Source organism: Manis javanica, chromosome 8 (assembly GCF_040802235.1).
Source record: "Manis javanica isolate MJ-LG chromosome 8, MJ_LKY, whole genome shotgun sequence".
Classification (NCBI taxonomy): Eukaryota; Metazoa; Chordata; class Mammalia; order Pholidota; family Manidae; genus Manis; species Manis javanica.
The window spans coordinates 111,771,247-111,787,669 of NC_133163.1; the positions used below are offsets into that span (position 1 = coordinate 111,771,247).

General features: G+C 42.6%; 1 protein-coding gene and 1 non-coding gene across 10 annotated transcripts in view; both read left to right on the forward strand.

The window, feature by feature from the left end:
- The window catches only part of TLN2 (talin 2), a 440,089-nt gene that overhangs the window by 294,239 nt on the left and 129,427 nt on the right, over positions 1-16,423 (forward strand). For all 9 annotated transcript variants that reach the window (XM_073211939.1, XM_073211935.1, XM_073211941.1 and 6 more), the window contains 8 exons: positions 357-537; positions 1,440-1,553; positions 2,353-2,461; positions 3,228-3,436; positions 3,919-4,017; positions 8,759-8,926; positions 10,168-10,462; positions 12,925-13,091. In XM_073211939.1, the coding sequence (XP_073068040.1) occupies positions 357-537; positions 1,440-1,553; positions 2,353-2,461; positions 3,228-3,436; positions 3,919-4,017; positions 8,759-8,926; positions 10,168-10,462; positions 12,925-13,091 (1,342 nt within the window). The remainder of the gene's footprint in view (positions 1-356; positions 538-1,439; positions 1,554-2,352; positions 2,462-3,227; positions 3,437-3,918; positions 4,018-8,758; positions 8,927-10,167; positions 10,463-12,924; positions 13,092-16,423) is intronic.
- LOC118969679 (U1 spliceosomal RNA) lies at positions 15,049-15,219 on the forward strand. The gene has a single exon (XR_005057553.1). It is a non-coding gene; the product is annotated as a U1 spliceosomal RNA (small nuclear RNA).

A 16,423-nucleotide genomic window follows, 5' to 3' on the forward strand; every position in this document is an offset into this window, starting at 1 on the left:
ATACTTGTTGAATTAATGCTCTTTCAGGTAGGATCTACCAAATAGATCACTGTACCTAGAACTTTCACTCACACCTGGAAAATCATTGTTATGGGGATACCTGTTTTAAGAGCAACTGATTATGTAATACCATAAGCTTACTAAATAAATTGGGAGTGGTTATTTATATTACTAATTATGAAAAGATTCATCTCAGGCTTCTTCTACTTGAGCATTTTCATGCTTTTTTCATTTACAGTTTTGTGTATACCTCTTTTAAATAGGCCTCCATAGCATAAAGCAGTAAACACTGGTGAGATCTGTGGTCTTATCACTGCCTTTCTCTGCTCAGTGACCAAACTGCCTGTCCCCCGCAGGTCCACCATCTTGCAACAGCAGTTCAATCGGACCGGGAAGGCAGAGCATGGCTCAGTGGCTCTTCCGGCCGTGATGCGCTCTGGCTCCAGCGGGCCCGAGACCTTCAACGTTGGCAGCATGCCCTCGCCGCAGCAGCAGGTCATGGTTGGACAGATGCACCGAGGCCACATGCCCCCACTGGTGAGGCTTCCCAGGCATGGTGCACCAGTAAGCCACCTCCGGTGTGTAGGGAGGGCCACCAGACATGGTGATAGGCTGTGCATGTCATCCACACTCAGGCTAGCCATCTGAATCATGGCTCCTCAGCTGTGCAATCCCCTGTGCTTTCTTTTAATTGGGCGCCTCTGGTAACTCCCTGTCTAGGAGCATAGGTGTCCTTTGGGTCTGGAAGAGAAACAGTGGCCTGTCCACATTACAGGCGATTTAGAGTTAGAACCCTGCTTCTCTGTGTTAAGCAGCATCAGGCTGCTAATTAGCCTAGATACCCTCGGAGAGTCTTAGAAATAGACCAGGCCTGTAGTGATCCACACTTTCCCCACGTGGATCTTTGGTTCCCTGTACTGTGCTGGTCTGCCTGCTGAGGGCCTCTCTTGGGCCTCCAGGAATTCTGTGCTACTGGGCAAGAAGTTTTAATAAGCTGAAGAGCCTGAAGGCCCAGAAGCAATTTGCCTCTGAAGAAGCATGTTGATTTTAGGTTTGGGTGGAATCCTTTATTTATCAAGAAGAGTTCTGGTGTGACACACGTGTTTCCTATAAATGAGATTTTTGTCCTTGGCACTCAAGGACTAGATCCCTTAGCTCCTCTGCAAAGACTTTCTGAACCTTCTTGTCAGCTAATTAAGCTCTCCACACTCTTCTGATTTTAATCCCTCTACTGCAAACACTCATATTTAGTATTCTATTAATGCAGTTATCTATTTCCAGCCCCCAGGTTGAAATGGGAGGTGGTTTGGGCAGTTGTTGAGACATACCCTGGGCCACTTTGTCCTGAGCCCAGAGTTTACTCCCGCCTTGTTTTGTGTAGATGGCCATGTCGGTCCCAGGAGTGTGGCATGACCACCTTGTGTCCCCTGCCTTTGCAGACCTCAGCCCAGCAGGCCCTCATGGGGACCATCAACACGAGCATGCATGCTGTCCAGCAGGCCCAGGATGACCTCAGTGAGCTTGACTCACTGCCACCTCTTGGCCAGGATATGGTAAATATTGTTTGTGATTTTTATTCAGAGTCTGTCCTGGAAGAAAACAGGGTTTTGCATTCTATCTGGATTCAGCTAGGTGTATCTTTCTCCAGGAGGTGAAGGGAAACTCATGTGTTTTTTTTCCAGATATGTTGAGTTTCTGTCTCCAGCTTGCACCCAAAGGATGAGAATTGTGAGGTGCTACTGGGTGTTGGTAGTACCCCTTCAGGGCTAAGAACTTGGACCCGAGAGTCACATAATCTGGGCTCAAATCCCAGCTCCACTGCTCAGTGGCTGTGCGAATCTAGGCAATTTACAGAATGGGGTTGACTACCTGCCCCCACAAACCCTTCCAGGAAAGATACCACATCTATATAACATTCAGTTGTAAACAAAAGACAAATTCTGTGCTGGCAGAGAACATTCATGAGCTGAAACACCCGAATTCTAACCCTGTTCTCTAAAAATCAAGGTGAAAATTAGCAAAAATTGGTGTTACCATACAATATCATTATGAGACGTTAATTCTCACTTTTTAATTGGATTTAACTAAATAAAGCCACATAGAATTTTTCTAAGACCTTGAAACTTTCAAAAAATTGAAACAGTTTAAGAAACATTGACAATTTATGTGCCATTAAGCATCAATGAATGAGCAAGAGGCCCATGAAAGACGTTGTTTAAGATGACTTAAGGGCTTTGGTGCTGCCCCAGTAAGAGGAGTGTGGCCCAAATGCTGGTCTCATTCTATGGTATGACTTCGTGGGTCCCCTGCGTGATGCTGTGCAGTATTGTGTCATGCTGTCTGGTTTTGTAGGCGTCTAGGGTATGGGTTCAGAATAAGGTGGACGAATCCAAACACGAAATCCACTCTCAAGTCGATGCCATCACAGCTGGGACGGCGTCGGTCGTTAACCTCACTGCCGGTAAGTCCCTCTGTGGTTTGTGGGGTGCGGGGGTTTTGTCTCAAAAAGAATTTCTCATTCTTTGATTGAAGCAACAGATTTTCCTATTATGAGAGAATAGTTTATTTTTAGGTACTCTGAGCACTTCAGGCATTCCTTCCACTGACCCAGGAGAAAAGTGGGGAACATCTCATTCCTTTCTGTCTGTATCATGCATTGTCATTAAATTACACTTAGTACACTCTTCCCATTGTTTGTCATCATGTTGGACATGCCTCAAAGTATATTGAGGCTAGTTTCCCCCTTCTGGGAACTTAGTCTGAAAATGTTTGAATGAATAGATCCATCCCAAGTGCTGCCTTCTACCTTGTCTGAAGGGAGTCTGTTGGCAGTGCACGACTCCCTGCCTTGCACTGTCCAGTGAGAGCCAGGAAATATCTTGGCTTGACTGTGCACATCTCAGTGTTTGAGGAGCAGAGCTGACCTCCCTAAGTGCTGACAGGGGCCTGTTGAAAAAGGCGTGAGGTCCTGAGACTCCCTTTGGAATATTAAGAGCACCCGTGCTCAGTATTTCAATATAGGAGCCCTCCAGGAGAAAGGCCCTGTTAGGAGCGGCACCTTGGAGGCAGGAAGACGCCCATCTCACTGTGCATGTGCAGGCTTTTGTCTGATCCTGCCGAATGGCAGTGGTGAGCTCAGCACCGAGGCCACTCCCCTCTTGCCTGCTCGGCTCTTCGCTCCGCTCACCCCACTCCTGTGACAGTGATGGTCTTTCTCTGTCTCCCAGGTGACCCTGCAGACACCGACTACACAGCCGTGGGGTGTGCGATCACCACCATTTCTTCCAACCTGACGGAGATGTCCAAGGGTGTGAAGCTGTTGGCAGCCCTCATGGACGATGAGGTGGGCAGTGGGGAGGACTTGCTCAGAGCCGCAAGGACCCTCGCTGGGGCAGTGTCAGACTTGCTGAAAGCTGTGCAGCCTACTTCTGGAGAGGTGAGCTCTTGGGGCAAGCAGTCACTCAGCTTCTCTGAGACAGGTGCATCCTCTTGCTCCCTGAGCTGTTCCTTCCGTCCTGCTGGGGGTTGTTACAGGGCTCCCTTACCTCCCACTCTGGGGCACCTGGTTAGATGCAACCTCAGAACTAACACACATGACAAATATGCATTTAAAAGGGATGTGAGTTTGCACCCTAATTTCCATGACGTGTGCATCACCTTTCAACCAGCTGAATGAGACCCATTAATTGAACATTTCAAATCTATCCCACCTATTGCTGGTGTGTGAGATGTCAGGCATTTTCTTGCACAAATTTCACCAGGATGTTTCTGTCTCCTGTTTGGCAAAGAGTCTGAGACTCTCATTGAGGTGCAGAAAGAGCCAGTCCTGCAGGACTCCTGCCCCCGCAATGCCGTGTCTGATGGCACCACAGAGGATGTGCATTTTCTTTCCAACCAGTATATGTTCTTTGTTTATAGCCTCGACAGACAGTTTTGACTGCGGCCGGAAGCATTGGGCAAGCCAGCGGGGATCTGCTGAGACAGATCGGAGAGAATGAGACTGATGAGCGATTCCAGGTAAGGCATCTGCAGCCCAAAAGCTTGGACGAAAGAAGTCTAAGTGATGGTCTAAACCCAAACAGGGAGAATGCAAAGAAAACCAGATCCTCCTTGAGCTGTCACGAGTAAGGTTGAGGTAGATTGACTTGGGGATGAGGTTTTTGTGTGTTAAAAATATTTTTTAATTGAAAAAATGAATTTCACTTATATCATACATCATCACTATAAAGCCCCTACCTAGCTGTTCTCACTGGTGAAAATGCCAGGCATTCTTTTTGTTTTTTTTTTTTGAGAGGGCATCTCTCATATTTATTGATCAAATGGTTGTTAACAACAATAAAATTCTGTATAGGGGACTCAGTGCACAATCATTAATCAACCCCAAGCCTAATTCTCAACAGTCTCCAATCTTCTGAAGCATAACGAACAAGTTCTTAGATGGTGAACAAATTCTTACATAGTGAATAAGTTCCTACATGGTGAACAGTGCAAGGGCAGTCGTCACAGAAACTTTCGGTTTTGATCATGCATCATGAACTATAACCAATCAGGTCAAATATGAATATTCGTTTGATTTTTATACTTGATTTATATGTGAATCCCACATTTCTCCCTTATTATTATTATTATTATTATTATTATTATTATTATTATGTTTAATAAAATGCTGAAGTGGTAGGTGGATGCAAGATAAAGGTAGAAAACATAGTTTAGTGCTGTAAGAGGGCAAATGTAGATGATCATGTGTGTGCCTGTAGACTATGTGTTAATCCAGGCTAGACAAGGGCAACAAAACATCCACAGATGCAGAAGATTTCTCTCAAAACAGGGGGGGTGAGGTTCTGAGCCTCACCTCTGTTGATCCCCAATTTCTCACCTGATGGCCCCCCTGCGACTGTGCCTGTCTTAGATTGTTCCTCCCTTGAGGAATCTTACCCGTCTCTGGCTAACCAGTCATCTTCCGGGGCCATACAGGGAGATGTAAAGTTGGTAAGTGAGAGAGAAGCCATATTGTTTGAAAAGGTTAGCTTTTTACTTCTTTGCAGATTTATGCCCTGTGGCTTCTATGCCCAGCATTTGTCTTGAGGTATCTTTACACTTGGAAGAATTATAATACTCGGTAATTTCGATATGAGGCACGAATTCTACTTAAGGGTTGTAATTAGGAAGGAAGAAGAAAAGCTATAGAAGTAGCAGACGGAAGAAAACATGGGAAGATTGATTATTTCTTTGACATATCTTCTTGTAGAGTAACATAAGCGTGTATAGGTTTTAAACTACTAATTAAATTGCGCACACACATTAACATAATAGGAATACAGCTATATAACCAAAGCAGACCTACAATGCCAGGCATTCTTTAAACACAAAAGTGGAGAGAATAATGTCATGAACCCCCTTGTATCTACCACCCCGCTGCTACAATGATTAACTCTTGGCCAATCTTATTTTATCTGTTTGGCGCAGTTTTAAATGGCATCATTCTGGAGTCCACATGTAAGGCTGAAACTCCCGAAACTCTGTCTCACTTTCACACACACACCCAAACAAGCATTCTTGCTTATTCGGCAGGGGGTCTGTTGTCTGTTTCATTTCCCTAACCACAAGTGCAGTGGGGAAGTCTCTTTTTTGTCACCCTTCTTTTTCAATACGCAGGACATGGGTTGTCTGTCCTCTGGTGAACAGCTGTAGCCCCTTGATGCGCTGCCAGCTCAGATGAGGCCTCCGCTTGTCTCCTCTGTCTGTCTAGGCCACCAGGGATGAGGTGCAGAGCCCTGCCCTGCTGCTGGGAAGCCTCTGGCCAAGAGGGGCCTCTCCTCCCCCATCTTTGGGGGTAACTGCCCACCACTTCTCTTCCTCCTCCCCTTATGTCTTAATTTTATGGGTAATATAGAAATACATTCTCATTAAACTGTTATAGTTTGAGCCCAGGTTCTCTGGAAGATACCCTTTTCCAATCCCATGTCAGGTTGACTGGGAATTCTGTAGCATTTGGAATAAAAAGGTAATTCCGCTTTACTCTAGCAAACTTGAAGGTGTCTTGCTTCATGTGGCAATTTTGCATGCCATTTTACCTAAAACTACCAAACTGTTCTGACACAGGATGCGTTGGTTATACTAAGACACGATTATACATGTTGCGATACATGAAACATACACCTTCATCCACAGATGTGTTGGTTTCTCCTCCACTTACCACGTATCTGTGGTGCTGGGGCCATAACACTCATTCGTATTCTGCAGTGTGATGAAAGCCATTGCTTGAACATTCGTGTCATCATGGAGGGCGAACCCATAGTGGGAGTATTTCTGGAAGCCATTTCTTTGCTGAGGTGGCCGGTGCTAAGTTGGCTTTAAAGACAATTAACTTCAGACCACATAAATTTATCCCACTGAGTCCAAGCCTGTTGTGTCCCCATTCGGACTTTCCTTTAAGCCAGATCCCTAAACTGCCCTTGTATTGGCCTTTGCTTGTTATGTTCAAGCAGGTAATTCTCGGTCGGCAGCTGCCCACTTAGGAGTTGGGTCAGCAGGGGATTCACCTGTTGGTTTAGTAGGCTTAGTTATCTTGAAGTGGTCAACTTAACCTTCCTCAAAAATGTCATACTGCTTTCGCCAGGGTCTTTGGAAAGGTTGAGAGGAAAGTTGTAGTTCTTAAGACGTCTCATGCATCCTTGGATTTTTTTTTTTTAAGAGACTGTCTTTATTTTTTTCCCTTGGAACGACTGTTTTCATTGCATAGAAATGCAAACTTGGCTTCCTAATGTGTGTTGCTATTCAGACGTGCTAGGGAAGCAAATCAGCTCAGGATGTGGTCCTGCAGAGGCTTTCTTTCCAAGGAAAGGCCTGAGCTGAGGGTTTCCTGTTTCTGTAAAGGTCCCTAGTCAACACCAGTGCAGTAAGGTGATGCTGCAGCTTCCCCCAGTTCTGAGTAGCCCCCAGCTTACTGACATTGGATTTCTTACTCTGTTTTTCTGATTCTTGAGATCCTATCTCAGAGCTTTTCTTGGGTTCTCAATGTACTGCATGTTCCCAGAGTTAACAAAGATTTATTTTACATGAGCTACATAATAGTGGGCTTGTTATAAAGCTTGACAAAGGCCCTGTCAGCAACTATAGCTGTAGTATCATGTTCTTTTTCTAACTGTATTTTTTTTTTTGGACAATGTTAATAGGAGGAACAGGATTTCTTTAAAGGAATCTAACAAAGCCCCTTAGAACAGTCGTGAGTCCACATGACCCGATCTTGGTTGCTTTGTGAAAAGATGGATTCATACTGAGAAAAGGAATACTGTGGTTCCCTTTGCAGTTGTTTTTAAAAATCTTGTTCATAATTTGTGATGCTTAAGTTGTATCTTCACTGGGCATTAAGATAGGCATTCAAGACCTGTAACTTTGCAGGCTGTGTTGGGAGCAATTTCTAAAAGTTGTGTGGCCAACGGTTGCCAGTCAGATCCCAAAAGCATCTTCTACTTGTGGCACCACAAGCTTTGGTTTTTCCTTTGACATGCAGGAAACATCGGACCTCAAAAAGACTGAGCCAAACGGTTCCTTTTAGACTGCTTGGTGTTCGTCCCTTTTAAAATCCTTTCACTTGATGGATTCCTGGGTCTCTGATGTGCTTGGGCAGCATCTAGTCTCTGGGCTGTGTAAAGTTTCTGATGCATCTCCTCATGAAATACCTGTTGCAAAGACTCTGGGTGCCCTTCCCATTTAGAATCAAAAGTGCTTTTCATTATCTTATGAATTAATAAAGATTTCTGACCACATTTCCTTTGGGAGAAAGCCTTGACATGTTTGCTCAAAATAAAAATGACTCGTAAGTGGGATATATTTTGGAAGGCATCTCCAAACCAAATAAACTACCCTCAGTATTTATTAAAAGCAACAAAGTAGATCAAATGTAGCGGTGGATATTCTTCAGGTCACCCAGATGGGTGACCAATCTGGTCGGCTAAATCAAAGCATTCTCCATCCTGTAGACAGCACCTTCTTTGCTGAGATGATGCATAAACTGATCTTTAAAGGCTCAAAGCTCCTTGCATCTTCAGTGAGACTGTAGCTTGTAGCTAGTTTATTTCTGTAGGCTCCCTTTCCACTTCATTTAATAATTTAATGCCTATCCAGAAGTCTACAGAACACTGAGATAACTTACGTTCAGAGCCTTCCTTGGCTCTGGGGCTGGAGGTGTTTTCTGTGTGTGGCCAACGTTGCCCTCTGGAGGCAGAGATGTGGCTAAATTTCTGATCACTTGGATCCTGGTGCAAAGGAGAAAATCCAGAAGATAAATTTTGACATAGTGGGGCATGATGACTTGGAGGCCATGAATTATCTCTTTCCTACAGCACATAATTTTGCCATCTGGATATATTTTCAGCTTCTCCTGATCTACCACAGTGACCACTCATTCAAGTGACATAGTCAAACTTGGTTTTAGATGGGTGCATGAATGTGAATCAGTGGTTAAAATAAAAGCCCTTCCCCCAGATTAACCTACCTTAGATTTAAATCTATGCTGTTTAATATGTAGGAGACTATGTTATTAAGATTCAAGTCTCCTTCCTTAATTACCTCTAAGGATAAGTTGACATTTCGGAAAAGTAAGTGGGAAGAGTATTATTCTGAAGTACTAAAGGAAAAAGGCTAAATGGAATTTAAATAAAGCCTGTTTAAGTGAAGAACACCATATTTTATTTTCAGGCTGTGAAGGGTAATTAGAAAAAAATATGAATGACTAGTTTTGATTGCCTTTTCTTAGGATGTTTTAATGAGTTTGGCCAAAGCCGTTGCCAATGCTGCTGCCATGTTGGTACTAAAGGCGAAGAACGTCGCCCAAGTGGCTGAAGATGCGGTCCTGCAGAACAGGGTGATCGCTGCTGCCACCCAATGTGCCCTCTCCACCTCACAGCTCGTGGCATGTGCCAAGGTCAGCCAGCTGGCACCCTGGCCCTCTCCACAAAGTGTCACATGTTCTCGCCTGCCTCCAGCTGCAGGGGCGTGGTGGGGGAAGCAGGAGCAGAATTTCTTAAAATTGTCTGAGACTTAGAGCTTACTTCCCATGTCATTGTATAGGTGACACAATAGGATTTTAACATTAACTGCCCAATTCTGTTTTTATCACTTTGCTCCAGTCCTCAGGCACTGGTACCTCTCAGTGTCTAAATTGTTATTTCTGCATGCAAATTGCCATGTCTCCCCTTCGGAATTCTCCATAGGTGTTATTTTCTTATTTACACCTGCCCACAGAGGGTTCTTGAATTGTGTAGTACAGCGTCATAAAGGGGCTCAGAAATGATCTGCAGAGTTTTGGGAGCCCTTTCTATACTACACAGTGGCAGAGGGAGGGTAGTAAGGATGACGTTCATTGTCACCGGTTAGGAGGTGCACATTGTGTCAAACCTCACTTCATTAGCACATCGTTCTCAGTTCACCAAAGAGGAGCTGAGGCCCCTAGGTGTTAGCATCTAGCTTAAGGCCACAAAGTAGCAAGTGGCAGAACTGGGGTTTTCACTAGTCTCATTTCAAATGCCCTGTCCACTCCAGCATGTGCATTTTTACTGAGACAGTGCATCAGAAATGGAAGGTGTCCATTTCTCCACTGGATGACATAACATGCTGAACAGAACCCTGACCTGGCTCAAGCCTGCGGTTTTCTGTCCTGGGGAGGTGGCCTTGGGGATCTCCCTCCTTCTCTCCTTGTGCACCATCCTGGTGCCCACAGATAAAAGACAGAAGCCTCCCATTCTTTAAAGTAACACGAAGCAGAGTTCTAGTTTCCTCTGGAAAAAGAAATGCAGTTCTTTAAGTCCTGTTATCCTAGCTCAGGAGACTCAATTCAGGATTTCCTAAAAGGAGGACGTGTAATTGGTAAATGCCAGATATTTCTCTCTACAGTGATACTTGGTAGTATAGATAATTAGGTATCGGTAACAAAGAAAAAAATTAAAATTGTTAAACCAGAAGTTAGATAAAATTAAGCATCTAAAATCACAAAGGTGTAGTTAAATCTTGAAGTGTGAGAAGCCTCACTGGTGCTTTAGTTTAATCCCTGGGCCTCTAAGTAAGGAACTGAGACCCAGAGAGGGAAGGGACATGGTGGCAGTGCTGGTGCACGCTGGCCACCCACAGTGACTCTCTGTGCTCAAGTATGCTCCTGTGTCACTTCAGGTGGTGAGCCCCACCATCAGCTCCCCAGTGTGCCAGGAGCAGCTGATTGAAGCGGGGAAGCTTGTGGACCGTTCGGTGGAGAACTGTGTCCGTGCCTGCCAGGCGGCCACCGATGACAGTGAGCTCCTGAAGCAGGTCAGCGCCGCGGCCAGTGTGGTCAGCCAGGCTCTGCATGATCTTCTGCAGCACGTGCGACAATTTGCCAGCCGAGGCGAGCCCATCGGCCGCTACGACCAGGCCACCGACACCATCATGTGTGTCACCGAGAGCATCTTCAGCTCCATGGGCGATGCTGGTGAGGGGCTGGGCGGTGTGGGGCGAGTCGGTTTGGGATTCCCTATGGTGTTGATTGTAAGAAAGGTGACAGGTGGCTGGGAGGACAAGAGACTTGCACACTGAGGCTGGGAAAAAAGATGGAACACTCCTAATATGCCCATCCACCACACTTAAAGACTTGGCTCGCTAGGGTATTTTTAATGACTTAGATTCACAGTAAATATTTTTTGTTCTAGCAATGAGGCTTGGAAGGAAGAAGTTTATCATACTCACAGGTCCCAGAATGGGTCACCACATACTGTTCAGGGTCACAGGGAAAGCGTCAGGTCTTGGTGAGGCAGAAAACAAGAGTGAGGGGGAAGCTGAGGCCATGGCCTTGATTGGGATTTCTATGGGAAATGCAGGGCAGGATGAGCAGTTTAGGACTGGCTACTTGGAATAATCTCAGCAGGCCCCAGCTACTGGGTGGTCCCTAGTTGCCTGTTACCTCGCCCTGGCATGATTAAAGCAAAGGAATATTGCCTCCAGGGGTGTACTGGTACTGGCCAGACAGAGGATGTGTGGCTCTGGGTTGGTTAGTTTGCACATCAAAGGCATGCCACCTTTGCTGTTTGGAAGAATTGACTAGCCCCAGGGGGCAGTCTCCAGCTAGAAAGGTGTTTTTTTTTTTATGTCCAACATCATAATATACAGAAAATAAAAAAATACATATATAATCCTCCTTTCCATTAGTTGAAATAGTAAGTTGCCCCAGCCCATCAGTATCCCAATCTAAATCTCCAGAATTGGTCATTTGCCAGTTACTGTTTCACCTGTCCAGAAATTTGTAATCTTCCTGCAGTCACATGTGTGTATATTATACCCTCCTTTTATATAAATGGAATTGTATTTGCATACTCTTGTAACCTTTTTCACTTACTGTATTTTCCATGTTGAAGCATACACATCTTTTTAATGGCTGCATAATATTCTATTCAATGGATCAATCATAATTTACTTAATTATCTTTTAACGGACATTTAGATGTTTCCATGTTTTTTCATTTGCTTGTTAGTTTGTTTTGCTATTACAAAAATAACAGGACTGTAACTGTTCTTATAAAAATGTTGGTTTACTTTCGGGGTGTATGTAGGAAAAATTCCTATTAGTGGAATTTCTGGCCCAATAGGTATGTACATTTTTTTTAATGTGTGTATGAAATTTATCTCCAGTAAGTATCCGTAATTTGCATCTCTACCAGTAGTTTGTAAGAGGTTGGTTTTTCTACTTCCTTGTCAGCGCAGAGCAATACCTTATCACAAGTATTTTTTGTGTAAAATGTCCTTGTACTTTTATATGTCCTTAAATGATTTTAAAAGATAGGAATGCTTCACACATTCAGGTTTTTCTGATGTTCTTTTGTTTTTGTTTTTTTAAATAAACCTTTTGTTTTAGAATGCTCTTAGGTTTACAGAAAAGTTGCAAAAGTTAGAGACTTCTCATATACCCTTCCCAGTTTCCCCCATTTTTAACATCATCCCTGACCTATGGCACATTTTTCAAAACAAAGAAATTTTTTGTTAGTTAGCAGGGTTAAATTACTGCTAACTAAACTACAGACATTCACATTTCACCAGTTTTTCCACTAATGTCCTTTTACTGTCCCAGGATCCAACCCAGGATACCTCGAATTTATTATGAAAGCCTTTTCTTCCCCCTTAATGCTACAGTACTTAGGCATTCTTCTCAAATGACCTTTGGGAGAGGAAGAAATCCCTTACATTTGAGTAGTTTATTTTTGATGTGAAGTTATACCCCTCCCACTTCCAAAAGGATGAAATAGACTTCAGTAAAATCACAGGTACAGTAAAACCAAACAATTACTAGTAACAAGATCAAAACCAGTGCTGGGAAGGAAAGGGTGAACAAACAGTGAATTGACAGGGAAAACTCTGTCAAGGCAAATCTTAGCATTTAAGCACTGAAACTGGTGCTTCCTATTAGCAAGAGCCAAACGACACACATACTGTGAATTGTGTGATTACTCATCTGGTATTTATTAGGTGGCACACAAAATTATTCAAAAATTTAAAATAATTTTTTCTATGCCTGTTACTCAGGGTTTATTATAAGAACTTTTGTGTAAGTGGTTCTTGAAGCGAGGTAAGTATTTTCTAAGTAAATACTTCCTAAAAGTAAATGCACATAATAAATGCATAGAATTTTGTTCCCTGCCTTATAAATGAAACTGCACTTCTGCTGTGTGTTTCGTATTTATCCCTCATAGTTAAAGATTAAACTTGAATGTGCTAGGGTATGCAGTCCTGGCTGCCATAGAGAATATTTTTGGTTCTGGGTGTAATTCAGGGGCATTGCTTACGTACAGAGCATGCCGACTCACTTCTCTCCATCCCTCTTGCTAGAGGAATGAGGCTAGACTGTGTTGCCTTTGAGATTCCCCGCAAGCTTTAGAAAGACTGCGTCCTCAATCCTGTCCTGCAGGTGAAATGGTGCGCCAGGCCCGGGTCCTGGCCCAGGCTACCTCAGACCTGGTCAACGCCATGAGGTCAGATGCAGAGGCTGAAATCGACATGGAGAATTCAAAGAAGCTCCTGGCAGCAGCGAAACTCCTGGCCGACTCCACTGCCCGCATGGTGGAAGCCGCAAAGGTATTTTGTTGGGTTTGTTCAATCGGAAAGTGAGTAACTGAACATAATGAAGAGTTAGGATTTGAAAGGTACCTTTAGCAGAGAGAATGGGCTGCTGAGTATGCATTTTTGTTTGTTTAAAACCCATATGGCTTTGAAACATTTAACCTTGTTCAAGTGGGAAAGGAGGTCACGGAATGTGTGAATGAAGCTCTTTTAGGGAAGTGGTGCTGACTAACCATGGACAATGACATCCATGTGCTTAGCAAGCACTCTTTCCATTGGGTTATCACCATTGGCTTCATTGAAAATGGTGATTAATTTAAACCTTAGATTTTTCAACAGTGAATTCACTTATACATGTTTTCTTCCCACAGCCTGAGTGTTATTTTGCCCTCCATTCAACTTTTCAACTAAACTCCTATGAGGATTTTGCATAATAGAGTACTTCCTGCTTCACTGTTCTTCAAATCCCAGTAGTAATTTTAAGTATTCTTAGGAGGACTTTGAATAAAGAGTTAAGAGTTAGCTTTGTATTTTTTTTGACAGCTGTGCTTCAGCGTGATCCTCTAAAACCCAGCAGTTCTTAGTCCAGGGCTCTTTTTCAGAGCCCCCCGTGAAACATACTAAAGCACACATGCCTCAAGTCCATGCCCAGAGATTCATGAGGTCACTGGTGACACCGTGTGTACGTATGTATGTACATGCTTATGTGTGCGTTCCATAGGGGATTCTGATGCTTACCTCTAGGTGAGAACTATTTTATGTGGATATGACTATATGTTTTTCTCTGTGTGGTGAGAGGGTAGTTATGCAACTAGCACACATTTCTTGTGGAATTGTTAGAAAATACAGATAAGTATAAATTAGAAAATAAAAATCACCTTTAACTTGATACACCCCTGATAACATTTAATGTAAAGGTGTAGTGAATCTTAAATGCACAGAAATACATCTCATCCTTTCTCCCTGGCCTCCAGCAGAATAGTAGTGTATCTCAACCTCGTATGGGAATTATTTTACTTAAAATGTTCTGTTGACATGCAGGGGACTATGTAGACCTTCCGTATCTGACTCACCGTTGTAGTACCTGAGGTACCAAGAATTCTTGGTAACTCCTGGGGGAGACTGAAGAGAGATGCAGGAGAGGAAAGTCTGAACCATCTTCCTCTGTCCCCTGACCCTGTTTTAGCTGAGAAGCTCTGCCCTTAGTCATCCCTTTTAGCAGAAAATATACATTAGTGTTTTGTACTGTAGTACATTTTTTTTATGAGTTCTATTTTGCTACCCACTTCTAAGTCTAAATATACCTCTTTCAAGCAAATTTTCATGTTCACAAAAAACTGCTTGCTAGACTGGAAAGAACCTTAGTGAAAAACCTAGTTACTAATATACAACTTATTGTATAAATAAGAAATTTAAAACTCAAAAAGATCGAGCTTACCATCACATAAGTTTGAGTCAGGACCAATTTATTTCTAGATGTACAGTACTCACCAGACCACTTAACTGAACGTACCAAGTTCCCAGAAACTTACTCCTTTTAAGTTTTGTTATATTTGACTATTTATATTACCTGGGACAACATTAAGGTTTCTATAAATTCTTACAGTTTTTAGTTAAAAGTTGTCATTTGATCTTCATAATAATATTCTAATTTGATGAATTTTGTTGAAAGCTGAAGAAAGTATAAGTACCTCCAAAAATACATTTAATGTGAAAAAGAAATTCATTCAAAATCAGTAACTAAAATTTCAGGCCAAAATTAGTACCTCGTGTCTAATACACATTCATCATAAAAAAGATACTATTAAGGAAGGACCTAAATGCCCACACCAGTGGGAAGCACAGTACCAGTGTCTCCCTGCTGCTTGAAGTAGAAAAATAAAGCTGGAGGCATTTGGCAAGGAGTGGCTTAAAAAATATCTGATGAGGAGAAAAAAATAACTTTCATACACTAGCAAAAGAATATAAAAGTATACTTCCCTGGCAGGAGAGGTCCCATGATCTTTACAAAGGTGGTTTTCCCAGGGCGAGGCTTATCTATCCATTGCACTCCAGATGTGGTGACCCCTGCTATTTCCCCAAATGTGGGAAACTAAACTGCATAATTTATGGTAGTGGGAGACTGCATTTGCGCTTTCCCCTGACCAAAAAAAAAAACTAAAGTAGTCCAAACAGTCCTTTCACACATGAAGTGCAAAAATGCTTTAGTTACTAGAAAAAAAAAAATACTAAAAGCTGTGAAAGTTTGAAAAACCAAAAGATTTCATTCAAGACAATTGCCAAAACAATTCTGTCACAGATGTTAACTCTTATCAACCAGTATGAGTTCCCATAACTTTTATAAATAGTTCAAAGAAATAGGCTCTCATAAATTGGTATATTTGGCAAGTTGGCCATTTGGAAAAGTAGATGTTCAGAAAATTTATTTTTGACATTTGTTGTGTTAATTTCCACTTTCTTCTCTGACTCAAGAGCAAATACTGTTATCCTAAAATGTTCATGGAAAGAAATTCATTCATCTATATGCATCAAATACAGCCACAACACACACAGCCCTTGTGAGGAAATTCTTGATGGTTGCATTTTTTTTTAATTTCAGATGGGAGTGGAAGACTAAATGTGCTTTATTTAAGTCTTTGCTGAATTGTTGTGTAGTAAAATTATCTCCTCTTTCTATATTACCGTTTGCCTTTCCCTGCTTCAAAATCCCACCCATCTAAATAAAATCCACTTGGATTCCTAAGACACTTTAACCTATAGCAAAACAGTAAAAGGGCCATGGAGCTACACAAGGGAAGTGCGGCCATGGGCTGTGCATGGTGTCTTCCTCTTTCCCTGCCAGGATAAGGAGCATCATATTTCTCTCTTTAATTCAGTGCAGTTGGGTGCCAGCTCTACTTTGCTGTACTTTCCAACTCAGGCTTTCTAGGAGTGCAGTTTCTTGGCATCAATTTTTTTGAGCAACATTTGCTTATAGTATTTTGGATGGCGTTCTCACACCCCCTGCTCCCTCCACCTCTCCCCTGTGTTTGTGCTAACTCTTAGGCATTCACATTTACCAGTGCTATGGGACAAGAGAATGTCTGTCATGCCAATTAAAGTCCTTCCTAAAAGAAATGGGGAGGAGGGAGATTTTATCTCAATATCTTTTAAGCCATGGATTTCTGACCACAAGTTCATTTATATGGACAACCAAGGCTATGATCTCGTGTTTAATTATTACCAATGGATTTCTATTTGGTGGTACAGTTTTGAATCATACCCCAATAGATGTTTTATGTTGTTGTAGAAGAAACATCTTTATCATAAAGATATTTCTGAATATTTGAAGCATTTGACCTTCTCAT